The 17,944-nt window shown below is 39.7% G+C and overlaps 1 protein-coding gene across 1 annotated transcript in view; it reads right to left on the bottom strand.

Moving 5' to 3' along the window:
- Positions 1–14,608, bottom strand: part of LOC134611663 (plexin domain-containing protein 1-like) — a 77,431-nt gene extending 62,823 nt beyond the window's left edge. The window contains exons 1-2 of the mRNA XM_063455775.1: positions 14,359–14,608; positions 440–600 (exon numbers count right to left, since the gene is read on the bottom strand). Coding sequence (XP_063311845.1) covers positions 440–600; positions 14,359–14,476 — 279 coding nt within the window. The 5' untranslated portion in view covers positions 14,477–14,608. The remainder of the gene's footprint in view (positions 1–439; positions 601–14,358) is intronic.
- Between the last annotated feature and the right edge of the window lie 3,336 nt (positions 14,609–17,944).

Here is a 17,944-nt window from a genome sequence, read left to right as displayed (position 1 = left end):
CTTGCATCTGTTACATAAATAGTGTTTCTTGTTTTTGCTAATTAATAATAAATGATGATACATTAAACACTATAGGAAAAAATGTTTAGAGCATTTCATTGTGAAAGTGTTCGCTAATTCAAAGACTGAGCAATTTAATTTAGGACTATGTGGATTGTTATAACAAGGGTACTAATATTTTATTTATTTCTTTTTATTGATGCATCCACGGAGATGCTTGTTTTCCAGGTTAGGGTTTGCAACAAACCTGAAGCTTTGGAAATACTTGTTTTGGCACAGGTTGATCAATCAACATGATTAGAACTGTATAACTAGTAGATAGTATGACTTATTTTATCTATATATACATAAGAAACTCTCAAATAAACTTTGAAGTGATAGAGATAAGTGAAACTGAGAATTTTCTCATGCCCAACAACCATTGCTCTTTCATACTCACAATAACTTGTGACTGATTATCCAGCAGAGTGTCAATAGACAGACTGTCACCTCCCATATCCTGGCTTATGCGTGTTCCATTTCTGGTTGATCCATTGCTAATGTCACGCTGCTTTCTCGCAAGGTGTATGTCCCACCTTTTCATCTCAAAAGACTGGTGACCTATAACAAAGAACTGTGTCAGAGTATAGCAGACTGTGCAGAGTTTGGATTAAGTCAAAAGGAATGTGGCAGGCACACTGAAGGCTCTTTAGCAGAATAAGGAAAGATAACGAACCCTTAAAAAGATTTGCAAGATGGGCCATACTTGGGATACAAAACTGCCTGTGGGTTCAACAGGTTGTAATATGGTCAAATATAATATAGCCCAAGGTTGTAATAAAGTCCAATATACTTAACATACTACCAGCAGAAATTTCTATTCACAGAAATTTCTGTCCTCTTAACTCTGCAATGTAAACCATTGCAGTTTTAGAAAAACTGCAATGTTTACATTGCAGTGTTAAGACTGCCTCTTGTGGCTGTCTACCAGATAGCCACTAGATGCGCATCTTGCAGTTTCACAACTCTGGACGTCCTCACACGGGGGACTACGTGGACAGAGGGACGCTATAGTGTTATGAATACATCTTTGTAACTATTCACTAACCACCCCTAAAGGGACAGTGATTGATTTAGGAAACACTTTGTGTGTAGATGAGTCAATTACTTTACTGAGTGCATGATGCTAACAGAGTAAGAACCCCTGCCACACACATCCTATGTTTGGAAACTGCTCTCGTGACTTTGGTGCAGACTTTCACTATTGTATGAATAGACTTCATTAACAACTATCCTGTATGTAGTGGGAATCAGTAGCAGACAATTTAGTATAATAATTTGTGTACTGCATCCCAGCCACTTCTTTGTGGCCTTAAGATGTTTGTTCTTAACACAAAGAAAATATTGGGGCAAAGAGAGGATAACCAGAAACTAACCAGGATACCAGAGAATAAATGAAGCGTAAAACAAACCAGCCTTGTTGCTGACTAAAGATAACTACACAAGTTTAACTGTAACAGGCCAAGGTCAGGATACCAGAGAACAAAATAACACAAATATCTAGCACAACAAGAACTACAGTAGAATATTATGCAAGAACTGTGGCTTTGTGCCCAATGTGACTTAACCCCTTAAGGACACATGACATGTCATGATTCCCTTTTATTCCAGACGTTTGGTCCTTAAGGGGTTAAAGGACCACTATAGGCACCCAGACCACTTCAGCTCAATGAAGTGGTCTAGGTCCCAGGTCCCCCTAGTTTTAATCCTGCAGCTGTAAACATTGAGGGTTTATCCAGCCTCAAGTGGCTGTCTCCCTAGAGGCGCTTCCGCTATTTACACTGAGTAAATCGCACTTATCTGATGCTGGACATCCTCACGGAGTCCAGCTTCAGATAAGATCCCCGCCTATAGGTGGGATTGAATGCACGCACGCCTCTGGCCGGGCATGCACATTCGGCTCCACTCTGGAGTGGACATCGGCAGGAGGAGGAGAGGTCACCAGCGCAGAGAGAGCCCGGCGTTTACGTAAGGTAAGTGGCTTAAGGGGTTTTAACCCCTAACCCCCTTCAGCGCCGAGGGAGAGTGGCCCTCCAAGAGCCTATAGTGCCATGAAAATGGGTTTGTTTTCCTGGCACTATAGGATCCATTTAAGCTTATAGAAGACTTCATCGGCTGTTTTGAATTTATTTGAACCCGGTGAAGCACAGAGCCCTTCTCACCTGTGTCCTGCCATTTACTTGACACTCACTTGAGAGCATGTGCTTTCCTACATGAATATAGTACATCTCTGCCAAACCTCACGTTCATATTGCAATGATGTCAGCTGGCATCTCTAGACAAAGCACTGTGATTTTCAGTTTGGTAAGCATATGCTCCTCCTGATTAAAGGTAAAGTAAATTGTACCACACAGGTAAAGTAATGCTAGACAGTGTTCTTTTCAGAATCATAATTGTTTAATGATGTGTATTGATTTTTATTTTAACTTACCTGCTGCTGTGATTGCATTTTGTGAAATTGCACCAGCAGGCAAGTTATGTTGAGTAGCAGTTGGTTAGATAACAGTAGTGTCTAATCCAACATAGCTGCTCAGCCAGATTAAAAAAAAAGGTGAAATGTTGAAAATAAATAATTATATATATATATATATATATATATATATATATATATATATATATATATATATATATATATATATATATACCCATCACTAGAACAAAAATCAGTTCCATTAAATGTAATAAACTTTTAGAAAACGAGATGTGAAAATATGAAGATAGTTTTTCTTTAAAAGCTCACACCACATGATGATCATTCTTCATCATAAAGACTAAATAAGTGTTGTGATACAGCACTTAGTATCAAAGAGCCTCATGTCAGACAAAAAAGGAGAGCTCAGCTATAAACGTGCATAGATGTTGGATCCTCACAGAGGTGGTTGAAGCCATGTGATCCTGAAAACATACAGAACATACAAAAGCTTACTTTAAATTAAATTCACCATTAAATTGTGTGTTTCTAAAAGATATCCCAGATACCTCACATTAAGCTGACATAAAACTAAGTATATTTAACTTATACAATACCAAATCACATTAGCACAAACTATATTCTACTCCCTAGAGTAATTAGGTGTGAAGATCCCATCAATCATATGCTTCTAATTAATGTTGCTATAAATATTACACAGTGAAAATAGTTCATTCAATGTCCTAAGTTCACCGATGGCTGATTTCCAAATATTTAATTTAGCCTAGATACTCCACATATCTCCACTTCCCCCCTTAAAAGGTATTCCTGTTGCATTATCCTGTTACATGAATAGTATATACTGTATTGTAAAAACAGACTTTGCAGGAAATTTCACATCAGCAAGTGCAGAGCATCTTGGTGAATGAAATCCACATCCTTGTTTTGATTAGCCTTTTAACAAAAACTAATTAATTAACAAAAACTATCCCCCCACCCCCACCCCCTGGCAAGAAATCACACCTTTCACATACTTACGTACACAAACATATACACTGACAGACATACTGACACATACACACACACATACGGACACATATATTTACTGACAAACATACTTACAGACACACACAGACAAACGGACACACGCACCGACAGACATACTGATAGACACACATACACTGACACACACACACATATATACTGACAGACATACTGACACACATACAGACATACTGACAGACACATATATATATATATACACACACGCGCTGACAGATATGCTGACACAGACATATACTGACATACACATACACACTTGAAAAAGGATAAACACAGGCAGCACTCCAGGATAATGAAGGTAAGTTTTATTTGTGGGTTCACCACCTCACCAAGAAATAAGTGCGACGTTTTGGCTCCACAGAGCCTTAATCATGCATTATCCTGGAGTGCTGCCTGTGTTTTTCCTTTTTCAAGACTGCATTGGTGGATTCAGAGGTGTCCATCCTATACACAGAGCGCCTCTTGGGTAGAAGGTCGGAGTATTCATGCGGAACTTGTGTGCAGGGTATACTGTTTCTGCCGCATAAACATACACGCAGACACATATCCTGACAGGATTACTGACACACACATTGACAGACATTCTGACACACGCGCATACACTGACAGGCATAATGACACACACAGACGCAAACATTGACAGACATACTGACACACACAGACATACACACAGAAAGTGACAGACATACTGACACACACACATACACTGAAAGAAATACTGACACCCACAGACACATATACAGACAGACATACTGACACACAGACAGACATACTGACATATACTGACACACACAGACACATACACTGACAAACATACTGACACACAGACAGAGCGCACCCGGGCCCCTGCTTACAAACACCCACCGGGTGGCCCTTAGTGCATGGGCCACCCGGTGGGCCTCCTTAGTGTGCGGGGAGGCGAATAAGTAGTTGAGGGCAACGGGGCAGCTGCCTTGGGCCCCCAGGAGTAACTGGGCCTGGGGCAGCTGCTCCGCGTTAAAGATGGCCCTGACTCTTTGCAATGTGTTTCATTACTTCTAAAATTAAATTGAAAACCTAGACATATTGGTCATTTTAGAAATCAGGACTAAGTGAATTTCCACTCCTCAGGTGGCTGTTAGAGATCCTTCCTGGGTCATGGCTGCCTAAAATGCATCCAAACATTCAGTGTCTCCTCCCTCTGCATGCAGACACTGAACTTTCCTCATAGAGATTCATTGATTCAATTAATTTCTTTGAGGAGATGCTGATTGGCCAGGGCTGTGTTTGAATCATGCTGGCTCTACCCCTGATTTGCCTCCTTGTCAGTCTCAGACAATTCTAGGAGAAGCATTGTGATTGGATCAGGCTGCCACTTCTGATGATGTCAGCAGACTGCTTGTTTTTCTGAGTCTAACAGCCTGCAGAGTTACAGCTTCAGGCTTGAATACAGTAAGATGTTGCTATATTTATGGAGGCATGAGGGGCCCAGGGAGGCTAGATGGTGGTTTTAACACTATAGGGTCAGGAATATATGTTTGTGTTCCTGACCCTATAGTGATCCTTTACATCACTTGTTTCTATTTATGCAGCCCTAGCCACACCTCCCCTGGCTGTAAATCACACAGCCTGCATTTATAAAAATGTTTTTATTTTCAATTAGATGTGAACTTGATTTATATGATTTTAAATTTTTATATCCTGCTCTGTAAATTGAACTTTAATCACACAGAGACTCCTGTAGGGACTAGGAGGTTATTAAAGGAGTGGAAGAGAAGAAATTCTAGATTAAACAGAATGTGAAATAAAGGAACCTAGAATATCTAGGTTCCTTTTCAGGAAGTGTTTAGGAAGGCTATAAAAGTCACATGCAGGGAGATGTGACTAGGGCTGTATAAACAAAGTGGTTTAACGTGTTAGGTTATTTAATTATTTTTATTTTTTTACTTTTTAAAATATTTTAGTCCTATTTAATATTGTGTTATGTACACGTAGTATATCAAAAGAAAGTACTATTTCTTTAAAATAAATAAATATATATAGAGAGAGCCAATAGTCCTTGCACACAGGCTTGTTCTTTCGCAGTGGAGTTACGAGAACAGTAGAAAGGAGACAATGGGAGGACACAGAGTGGTGAGACAAGGGTGGATGGTGCTGGTTTCAAATGTTTCAAAGGTGTACGGAGTGCAGGGGGCACCTCATACACCTCCCGTGGATGTGCCCGGGGTGCTGTTGTACGTAACTTACCCTTCACTCTTATGTCTTCTATTTCTTCGTTATCCTATTCCTTTTACTTTTTTGAACTGGCATTCTGGCTACTCACTCCCGAGATTTGGAGCCAGGCCGTGCGGCTGCCAGCTCATAGACAGACAAAACGATTTTAAACAAGAACTTTGCAGAACGCCGGTTGGCCCAGAATTCACAGTTCCTTTCTTCCCCTTTTTTTGGGAGACTCACTCGTCCATTATTATAGACTAATTATCAGTGAGCTATGACCTGTTTGAGGACCTCATTGACATGTCTTGTTTATGTAAGCTCGTTCAAGCAGGGTCCTCACCTACCTATTGTTCCTGTATCTTTTTGTAAATGTCTTATTTATTGTTACATCTCCCCCCTCCCCCCCCCCCCATTCAGAATATTGTAAAGCGCTGCAGAATAAGTTGACGCTATATATATACCAATCATAATAATAATGTAGTTGCAATAAGGTCACTTGTTAACAAATTTCCAACACATAGGACCTACGTGTCCACATGCATTACCACAGATGCAGGAACCTGAGAGACCTACCATATCTTTCTGAAAAACTTGAAATAAGAAGAAATTTACTTTAAAAAAAATAAGGAAATTTACCATTCCATGTATATACATTTGGAGTAAAAAGAACACCTTGATTGTTAACCTACTGATAAAGTTGATGGTATCACATCTACTGTTATTCCTACCCAGATACGTATATTTTCTCATGGTGTATGTGCATTAACTTAAAGTTTAATTCTAAAGATTTACACAGTTTTCATTTGCTTTCCTATTCAGTGATACTAAAATTATCAATTCTGGATATCCTGATCTTCAAGTAGTGTATTCAGTCAACGTGTTAAAACTGGATAATATGTAGAAATTAGGACTTATTGTCGTACATATACCTAAAACCATTTTAAATAAACTTTTAAGTGATAGAGTAAAGTTAAAGTAAGAATTTCCATAAGTCCAACTCCCATTCTGCTTCATACATACAATAACCTGGGACTGGTTACTCGAGTACTAGGCAGGGATTGTACTGCATATGCTGTCATTTGTGAGCATGTGAAAAGCTCCTAACCACATGAGATTATTTGTTCATGTGTAGATAATATACATTACGCAACATTACAGACTAGGATATTTAAGCAGCAGTGACATAGAAATAAATCAAATTGCTATGTTGTAGTTAATGGCTCATATTATTGTCTATGGGAGCCAATAAATGCTGCTTAGTGACTGATTTCAAATTGGTTTCCAACCCTGTTGTTATTCATTACCCGCTGCTAAGACTCAAAACACCAGTCTTGTGCTGGATGGAAAGACACTACCCTACTTCATATAAAAAAAAATAGGTATGCAAAATATCATTACATTGAACTCTAAACCACATATCAAAGCATATCTAACCGTGTTAAATGGCAATACAATTTAAGACCAGACACAGTCTGTAATAAATTCAATTATTCTTAATATTAGTACAGCCCATGTGTCATTTAAATGAACAATTCATATAGCAGAAATTCAAAATTTAATTTTAATAGCACTATAAATTATAAGACTAATATCAAAAGTCAGTGTTTTGTGGGCGGAGTATGGAAATCGGTAGAACGTTTGAGGGTGCACCAGTCTGTCTAGATTCAGCAATAACTATGACCCTTAAGCAAATACTTTGTCCTCCAACAACGTGTTCATCACCCACTATGTGCTTTTTTTCCCTTAGGAATAAATTGTAGCTCAATCTGTTGTACTTCTAAACACAAGCATACAGAACGTTAATAGAAGAAACGCCATATGGCCATATAAAAAAAAAACAACCTCACTACAATATTGCGACGTGATCATCACAATATGGTCATGTTCAACTTTGTATACAACTGCATAATATCAGTTTTGGCCTCCATATCCTAATGGCTGTTAAAACATCAATAACCAGGAACTGGAAGTCCCCTTCTGGAAGTCCATTCACAAAGTATTATACAATGAAAGATGGAACATGCTATAGCCAGGTGCTCCTCTCCATTGAGCCACCAGTATTGCTTTTGGGATAAATTGATCGAAACAATAACAATAAAATAGAGACCATTTCATTTTTTTTTTTTTTTCAATAATCCTTCTGTAATTTTTTCTTTCTTTGGTTCCTGGTTAATGATATTAGTACTTATCAATGACCTATAATGCCTCTTTATAGTACCTCTCCCCTATGGATACCCCCTGCCTCACGTCCTTTACATTCACATTTTTAACTGTATGGGAGAAGAGATTTACCCACAGCATATGACAACACTCATGTTAAATGCTCTCTAAAGCATTATGATCTGTATAACTATTTGTCCAAGTCTGTCTGTCTTTTTGTATATATTTGTTTATACCAAATTAAATAAAGTAAAAAGAAGAGAAAGAGATGGTAAAAAATATATCAGTTTTGGCCTACATGGCAACAAAGTTCTTCTGCAAAATCGCTAATGTCCATATGTATAAATATTTTTGGTCAATTCACTTGAGCAATTTTATATACGCTATTACAAAAAGCTGTCATCAAACCTATTTTTACAGCTAACTCGTTGAGAGAAAGGGTTAATAAGGGTACAATATACACCAATAAGTAAAAAATATATATATTTAGGTTATTAAAGGGACACTCCACCTCCGAGATAAAAATACAAATCACTCTTTAGTAGATATAGCATGGGTGAAAACATGCATGCGTTTAATTATGTACAACCTGACAAAGTAAATTTATAAATGTGCTAATATGTATTGAAATCTGCACATTATATAAAATGAAAAAAATAGGACACATTATTCTCATATAAAGCCTTTAAGCAAAGCTAAAGTGCTTTAGGGATTAAGAGTGTCTTTTAAAATGTTTGTTATATTATCATTACTATTTCCCCATTGTCTGCATGTGCTACTACCGGTAGTGGGCAGATATTGTGGATGTTTTAGAGTCATCTATAAAATTTATTTACTTTGCCCATTTGGCTTTTATTAGATTTCTTCATAGTGAATACAGGTTAAATTCACTTTATGATAAATATGCAATTCCTATTAAGACAGTTACTGATTTTAAAGTAGATTCTGAATGGTACTGAATGACACGCACTCATTCAGTCAAAGTACCATAATTTAAGCTGGATATTCCCTTAGAAAATATCTTGTAATTCTGGCATTTTATCCAGATGTTGCCAATGTGGACTCAAGTGTATAGCCCTAATGATCACCGCATAATTACCACCTCTGTCACACTGCCATCTTTTGTGGGCCAATTATTTCCTTCTTCTTATCTTCTGCTTGAATAGCAGTCTGCTTCACTGAAGTAATAAGGCAGATGCCACCAAAAGATGATAGTGAAAGATATAAAGTAGCAGTAGCACCAGAAATCATGAGTACTATGATATACCGTATATACTCGAGTATAAGCCGAGTTTTTCAGCACATTTTTTGTGCTGAAAAACCCCAACTCGGCTTATACTCAAGTCACTGTCTGTATTATGGCAATTTACATTGCCATAATACAGACTGGGGGCTGGCAGCGAGTGCTTACCTCTCCTGCAGCTCCTGTCAGCTCCCTCCTCCTCCGCGGCGGTCCGTTCAGCACCTCTGTCAGCTCCCAGTGTAAGTCTCGCGAGAGCCGCGGGGTCATAGTGCGGCTCTCACGAGACTTACAGTGTGAGCTGACAGAAGAGCTGCACGGACCGGTGCGGAGGAGAAGGGAGCTGCAAGAGAGGTAAATAAACGCTCTCTGCCAGCCCCCCTCCACTGAACTGCCAATGCCACTGGACCACCAGGGAAGTAGAGCCCCCCTCCCTGCCATGTATCAAGCAGGGAGGGGGGACGAAAAAAAAAACAAATTAATAATAATAATAAAATAATAATAAAAATAAATAAATAATAATATAACAAAAAAAATATTAAAATAATAATAATAAAAACATATTAAAAATGTCCACCCCCCACCAAGGCTCTGCATCACACTCTGCATCACACACACACACGCTGCACTCATACACACACACACTGCATTCACACAGACACACTGTACTCATACACACACACACTGCACTCATACACACACTGCACTCATACACACACACTGCATTCATACACACACACTGCACTCATACACACACACACTGCATTCATACACACACACACTGCACTCATACATACACACTGCACACACTGCACTCATACACACACTGCACTCATACACACACTGCATTCATACATACACACTGCACTCACACACACACACACACACACTGCAGTCATACACTCACTACACTCATACACACACTGCACTCATACACACACACTGCATTCATACATACACACTGCACTCATACACACACACTGCATTCATACATACACACTGCACTCATACACACACTGCACTCATACACACACTGCACTCACTCATACACACTGCACTCATACACACACTGCACTCATACACACACACTGCAGTCATACACACACTGCAGTCATACACACTGCACTCACACACACACTGCAGTCATACACACTGCACTCATACACACACTGCATTCATACACACACACTGCACTCATACACACACACTGCATTCATACACACACTGCACTCATATACACACACACTGCATTCATTATATACACACACTGTAAATAAATATTCAATTAATATAATTTTTTTAGGATCTCATTTTATTTAGAAATTTACCAGTAGCTGCTGCATTTCCCACCTTACACACTGCACTCACACACACACACACACACACACACTGCAGTCATACACTCACTACACTCATACACACACTGCACTCATACACACACACTGCATTCATACATACACACTGCACTCATACACACACACTGCATTCATACATACACACTGCACTCATACACACACTGCACTCATACACACACTGCACTCACTCATACACACTGCACTCATACACACACTGCACTCATACACACACACTGCAGTCATACACACACTGCAGTCATACACACTGCACTCACACACACACTGCAGTCATACACACTGCACTCATACACACACTGCATTCATACACACACACTGCACTCATACACACACACTGCATTCATACACACACAGCACTCATATACACACACACTGCATTCATTATATACACACACTGTAAATAAATATTCAATTAATATAATTTTTTTAGGATCTCATTTTATTTAGAAATTTACCAGTAGCTGCTGCATTTCCCACCTTAGTCTTATACTCGAGTCAATAAGTTTTCCCAGTTTTTTGGGGTAAAATTAGGGGCCTCGGCTTAGGGATCGACCGATATTGATTTTTTAGAGCCGATACCGATACTGATAATCTGTGAACTTTCAGGCCGATAGCCGATAACTTGGCGATATTTTGTACAATTACCATTTTGAAAAAAATAAACTAATCCTAAAGGTAAATGCACAAAATATACATGCCACATGTAGTGGACGAAGTGTGTTTAGACAGGGGTGCTGTGTGTGTTTGTGTAGTGTGTATAGTGAATGCAGTGAGTGTTTGTATAGTGTGTATATATAGTGAATACAGAGTGTGTTTGTGTAGTGTGTATAGTGAATGCAGTGAGTATTTGTGTAGTGTGTATATATAGTGAATGCAGTGTGTGTGTGTTTGTGTAGTGTGTGTATAGTGAATGCAGAGTGTGTATATAATGCAGTGTGTGTATGTAATGCAGTTTGTGCAGTTTGTGTTTATGTAATGTAGTGTGTGTGTATGTAATGTAGTGTGTGTGTGTAATGCAGTGTGTGTGTGTGTTTGTAATGCAGTGTGTGTGTGTATAATGCAGGGTGTGTGTGTGTATGTAATGCAGTGTGTGTGTATTTGTGTAGTGTGTGTGTATAATGCAGTGTGTGTGTGTGTATGTAATGCAGTGTGTGTTTGTGTAGTGTGTGTGTGTAATGCTGTGTGTGTGTAATGCTGTGTGTGTGTAATGCAGTGTGTGTGTGTTTGTGTAATGCAGTGAGTGTGTGTATGTAATGCAGTGTGTGTGTATATGTAACGCAGTGTGTGTAAATATGTAATGCAGTGTGTGTAAAATGGGGGTGGGGGGGCATTTTTTTATGTTAATTTTTTTTATTTTTTATATTTAAATGTTTTTTTTAGTCCCCCCTCCCTGCTTCTTACCAGGGAGGGGGGATATAGTGTTCCCTGATGGTCCGGTGGCTTGTTAAGTACTGGGGGGTGGGGGGGGGGGGCGGCAGCAAGTGCTGATTTACCTTGCCTGCAGCTCCTCCAGCTCCCCAGTGTAAATCTCGCGGCCCTTAGTGCCGCGCGGAGCATTGCCATGGTAACCCGTGGCAATGCTCTGCGGCCGCGGGTCTCGCAAGATTTAGACATGGAGCTGCAGGAGCTGCTGGCAAGGTAAATCAGCTATGTAATGAGCCCGGCGGTCCTAGGAGGTATTATCAGCAATATCGGTATCTATATTGGCCAATACCGATATTGCTGAAAATACCGAATATCGGCCGATAATATCGGTAAAACCGATAATCGGTCGATCCCTACCTCGGCTTATATTCGGTTCGGCTTATACTCGAGTATATACGGTAATTACTTATTCTGCCTATTCTAGCATAAGCTCTGTCTGTTGACCCTATGTTTCCTGATCCTAAGCTCTGTATACAAACCTTTCCCTGTCATGATAGATAGAGCTGCTGACCCTATCTGTTCTTCTAGCATTTTGTTCTGTACCTTGTTTGTGTTGCTGACCTGTCTTATACAAAGTTTTGAGTACTGTCATTTCTGCTTCAAGTCACTCCACTGAAAACCTAGCAGTTGTGCTCTGGCCACTTAATCCATGTACTCAACCCCAGGCCTATTGAGACATCATGTCCCGTTCAACGCCATAAACCGATAGAAACATGTTTTTGAGAAACAACATCCGCTGTAACAAAAGTCTCAACTAATTATGACAGACACTTTTTTTTTTAAACGCACTTATTAGATATTACTATGCCAAGAGTTTTTTTTTGATGTTTTTTATTGTTTTCGTTTTTTTAATTGCAACATAAACCAGCCTGTTCCAGACCTCAAGTATCATTTGGTCCTTTTCCAATTACTGGCCTGTTCCACATTACCAATATTGTCAAGTAATATTGCCTGCTGTCCTGTTCCAGGCCTGTGTGTTCCTCACTCTGTGTATCCTGTGAAATAATTTGTTCTGTACTTGAGCTATTCTTCGGATTTACTGCATGTGGTAAGTGTGTTGCACAGCAACAAAGTTTCCGCAACCACCCTTAGTTCTTGGGCTAAACCTGAAATGAAGGTGTTTGACACAGTGAAGCCTCCACTCACACATTAAAGTGAATTTCTAGCAAAGACTCTTTAATGTCTACCCCATATGGATTAACCCTAAAACAGGAGATTGGCAAGAAAACAAGATATAAGAGACTTTCTAACAGAAAATTAACCAAACACTTTTAGTTACTAAATGACCTCTTTATAAGAAATATATAATTGTATACGCATCTTTCAAAAGAAATAAAAAAAACTGAAAAATAAGCTTTCTCTATTTAAATCTTGCAGTTATAATTTAAGTTTTAAAGTGAGCAGTGCACTAAAACATGCATGTATTACACAAATAGTGCAGTTTGTGTTTTTTCTAACTTGAATGCTTCAGCCTAATATTTGCATGTCAGTTGTCAGCTGCACTTACTGTTTTGTGAATTGACCCCTTGGGACGTAACTTTGTGCACGTTCTATAATATCGAAAGAAAGGTCATTGTTTACCGGTGTAAGAAGTGAGGAATGAAGAGGAAAATTACATTCCATATAACTGTTAAATAGCACATGCAAAAGTGAAACACATGAACACATATTTTTGAGAATGTTAGGAAATCCTCTTTCAAAAGAAATATATTTTAACTATTCTTTTCCACCACTTTACTGCCAACACATTGTTTCTCAGTAAAGGAAAGGTATCCTGCAAAATCGTTCATTAAACAGATAAACCTTATCTTTTATCTTACTATCTAATTCCTACTAAACAGTGGATTATATCTAAAAGAAATCTATAGTTAAACAACAGAACCAGTCTCACCTTCCTACAAAGTACAAAACAAGCAGAGCATGACCCTCCACCTCTACAGTATCTGCTACAGATTTAAAAAAAAATGCAGCCCATCTCATCATCATCACTGTCAAACCTGCAAAGCACCTTCACTCAAATATGATAACCTACAAAACACCTCATCCCTAACAGATCCATGCAGCATGCTTAATAAATGGTGCAATAAAATGGCTTCTTCACTTTCTTGTGTTAAACCTAAGTTTGTCTTGATGCCTTTCTGGCAACAAAGGGGTTATCATTTTTAGCCCAGAAGGCAGCCAAAGCTAACATTGTGAAAAACATTGGGGAGATTAGATGTTATTCTCATGCAATTCTTGACTAACAGTGAGACACCCTAACAAACACATTGGTAATATACTTACATAATGAAAGGCTGCATTTATGCGTATATATGTTTGTTTGTGTGTGTGTGTGTGTGTACAGAAACAAACATGCTCGTTTAGCTGTACACACTGTTCACTAGGTTGCCAAATAGAACACATGTGGTGAGGTATAAAGTTGACACAGGATGTGAGGATAAGTATACACTTACCAATAACAGGTGAGTGGTCCCAGTTGCTCTTTGTTCCCTCCAAGGGACGGAGCTGTGAGAAAATTAGAACAGAAACCCAAAGCATCTTCACACAGGAGGATATGTAAGGGGAATGCATTGGAATGAATTCAAAATACCTCTGCTCCCCCTTTTCTAAAGAACACTTGATCTACTCAGCATCCTCCCGAGAGGGGCAGGTTTGGCTATATTGAGGAGAGGGTGCTTTGCCTTCTCTGTGCATGAGACCGATATGGAGAGAGTGTGTGGGATGTACAGTTTGTTTGAAACAACTGTAAGCAAAAAAAATAGAAAGATTGAAGGAATGGGAGTCTTAAACACCATCTAGTGGCCTTCGTTAACATCACGTCAAGCAGATTGCTTTATTATAGTTTTTTTTATACAAAATATAAAACTTACAATTTATTTGTAAAGACTTTCAGAGTTATTTACGAAACTCATTTGTTAGACCCTGAGAAATTCATAGGAACTATTACATGGGTAATACACTAGATTTTTTTTATCCTTTGCAATTTACAATCTGAAACCCACTAGAATCAATGATTTAACTATAAACAAACTTCAGAACTATTTACTTGCTGTTTTGTTAAATTAATGAATGTATGTGATTCTCATACCCAATGTGGGGGTACCTACAAGAGAGCACCCACTCAAAGTGAAGCCAGAATGCATAAATCGTGGAATCCACGATATTGTCTGCTGAGGCAGGTTTAAAGCCAGCATCTCTCTCACCTCTGCATAGGCCTTATACCCACTGGGTACGTTATGGTTCCAATTTTCCCAAGTGTTCACAACATATGGAGATATAAAAAGAAAAATCCAATAGTGTTAAATTTTTAAATAACGGTGGTAATCAACTTGCATTTAAAAGAGCTAGGCCAGCTCTAGCGTATCTCGCGTACAGTGGTACAATCCCCACCTATAGGATATGGTGCGAGTGTCCTTGATGTAATAGGGAACCAGGGCTCAAAGAGAAGGAGATAAAAAGGCAACAATAGTGCTCTCAATAATATACATAGGAGTAAATAGGTAATAAAAATATACCCACAAAAATAGAGCACACTCACTGCTTTATGGTAACAGCTTGGATGGTATGATCCCCACCTCGGATATTTTTAAGTAAACGATAAAATATATAAATGCCAGATGGTATGCCAAAACATAAAATAAAGGATTGAAATGGATAATTGGTACAATAGACTGATATTAGTGACCAAAAATCTCTTTATTTTATAAAATCCAAACAATAAACATCCAAAACGTGTTTCGCCTCAAAGGCTTCTTCAAATGGAGTAAAACATACATACTGGCAGATCAGAGTTTATATAAGATTAAAACTAATTAAAATTGAGGGGGTGGGGCCTGACTGGTCGACAACCTCATGGGCTCCTGGACAGATTTGCTAATCAACCTGCTTTTCCTGACCCAAACGGAGATAAATCGGGCCAATAGAGCCAGTAATCGATGGGGAACACTGAGCAGAACAAAATGATACCCCTCAAACGACGAAATAAGCAATTTGTGCCAGACAAGTGTCGGAGACCTACTCAACAGGTGGGAGCAGGAGAGACGGCCATTCTCCCTCCGCCACGACTGAGAGCCTCGATGCAGACAGATCCCAGTTTCCTCCCCCCCCCCCCCCCGGACCGGTGGGGGTTATCCGGTTCACCAGCATAAGGCAAGCACTCACCTCTGGGACGCAGACCCGAACCACGCCACCCGGACGGCACCACGAAGTCTAACCAAGATGGCCGATGGCAGGGCCACTAATCCTCGACAGCAAAATGCTGAGGACTGGGCAAAGGCTTTCAGGGCAAAATTTGATGCGGTATGCAAGCGCTTTTGGGACCGCATCGAAACTAGGTGCTCACACCCCGTTCGGGTACCAGCCACACCGGCAACGAGCCACTGCACACTCACCAACACGCAGCCGGGTCACCCAAGCAAAGCGCTGCCACCGCGAGAGCAGTCACAAGCCAAGGAGACCCAGTGGAAGAAGTTGGGGCATTACTCGCCCGAAGCAGCCACACAGAGGCCAGGCGAAAGCGCCAAGGACACCTGCGGGAGGCTCCAGCAGACCACCCTCCGCCATGTGGGGTACCAACAGCCCACAAACACAAAAGCACCACCAACGGAAAAGGCGCCCGCCGTCATCACCCGCCCGCCGCACAGCCCGCACCGCTGAAACCAACCCGAAGGGAAGAGACGCTCAGCCATCAAACACGCACCTAGCCAGCAACAACCTTGTACCAGAACCGAAGATGCCACAGCGGACCAGCACCTCACTAGCACCCCACTCCAGACCCGCAACCACGGCCTCCAGAACGGGCATTGGCTAGGTACATGGGGACTGCCTCACCATCCGGCTTCCAGCCATAGCCCACGCTCACACCATGTGAACTTTGCTTCTGCCTGGACCCTATCCTGCCTGGGAGCTGAACTTTGACGTACCCTTCAAGTTTAGACTCCGATATACCCCTAACACACTTTTTTGGGTTCCATGATTCTCCGCTTTTTTGTTAAGGTGTTGTGACCAAGCTCTAGACACAGCAGACCCTTTTTTCAGCAACATGTTGATTAGTAAACTACAATACTAGATAGCAAGTCTTAAACCAGTTTCCTTTGTCTATTATATAGAATAGCATGTTTGAATATATAGCCCAGCAAATAACTCTTTTCATTTAATCTTTATACCATACTATATAATATGTCTACGCATGCTACAGTATATCCATGACTGGCTAGCCGGCTCGGCTAAAGCGCACATCACCTGAATATTATACAAACATGTTGGTTTAGCCTGTGGTTACTAGGTTGTCCCTTACGTTTACTGCTTCCTTAAAGTTAACCCATGAGTAACTAATCACTTAAAACTGTGCAGATCGCTTGCAATATATCTCAAGCTAAATTGTTTTAGACAGCATGTACAGTCTGTTCGTTACTTTAATTTTACTACGTCTGTCAATGCTTACTCTTGAATTCCTTATCAAAAAAAAAAAAGTGCAACTCATCTTGAATCTGTCATAAAATGTCACCAATTATTAACGGCTGTATCATCCTCTGACAGTATTAAAACTTGTAATTACCTAGGCACTTTCAAAAGTAAAGAATTTAAAAGTGGCGCCAAATTTCAGCATCTAATCATATTACAGTAATTGATCACATATACAAAGTACCTTTAAAAGTCTCTCTATACAGCAACATACCTTTAAAACAAATAAATATTTAAACATTTTATTAAAACAAGGGTTTTATAAGTTAATAATGGCATATATTCTTGGAACACGTGACACACACTATTTGCGCGTCACACTTAATGGCCGCTAAGCATTATGGGGCTTGTGGTTCATACAAGGCGTCGGCGGGCATAATTAACCCGCCGACATCAAGAAAAAGACCCACATTCACCCTTTATCTGCTAGTTTAATGACTATGCTGTTTAATTGCAGTTCTCTTAGTATGGGTTAGGTTGTGGAAATGTTTTTTTTTAGGATTAATATTTTCTAAATCTTTTAACACTAGTTTTTCAAACATAATGAGAGGGGCCGATTTAAAATTAGAAGGAAAA

The sequence above is a fragment of the Pelobates fuscus genome, chromosome 5 (genome assembly GCF_036172605.1).
Source record: "Pelobates fuscus isolate aPelFus1 chromosome 5, aPelFus1.pri, whole genome shotgun sequence".
Lineage (NCBI taxonomy): Eukaryota > Metazoa > Chordata > Amphibia > Anura > Pelobatidae > Pelobates > Pelobates fuscus.
Note: the sequence above shows the minus strand (reverse complement) of the source record. Positions and strands in the feature narration are given on the sequence as shown.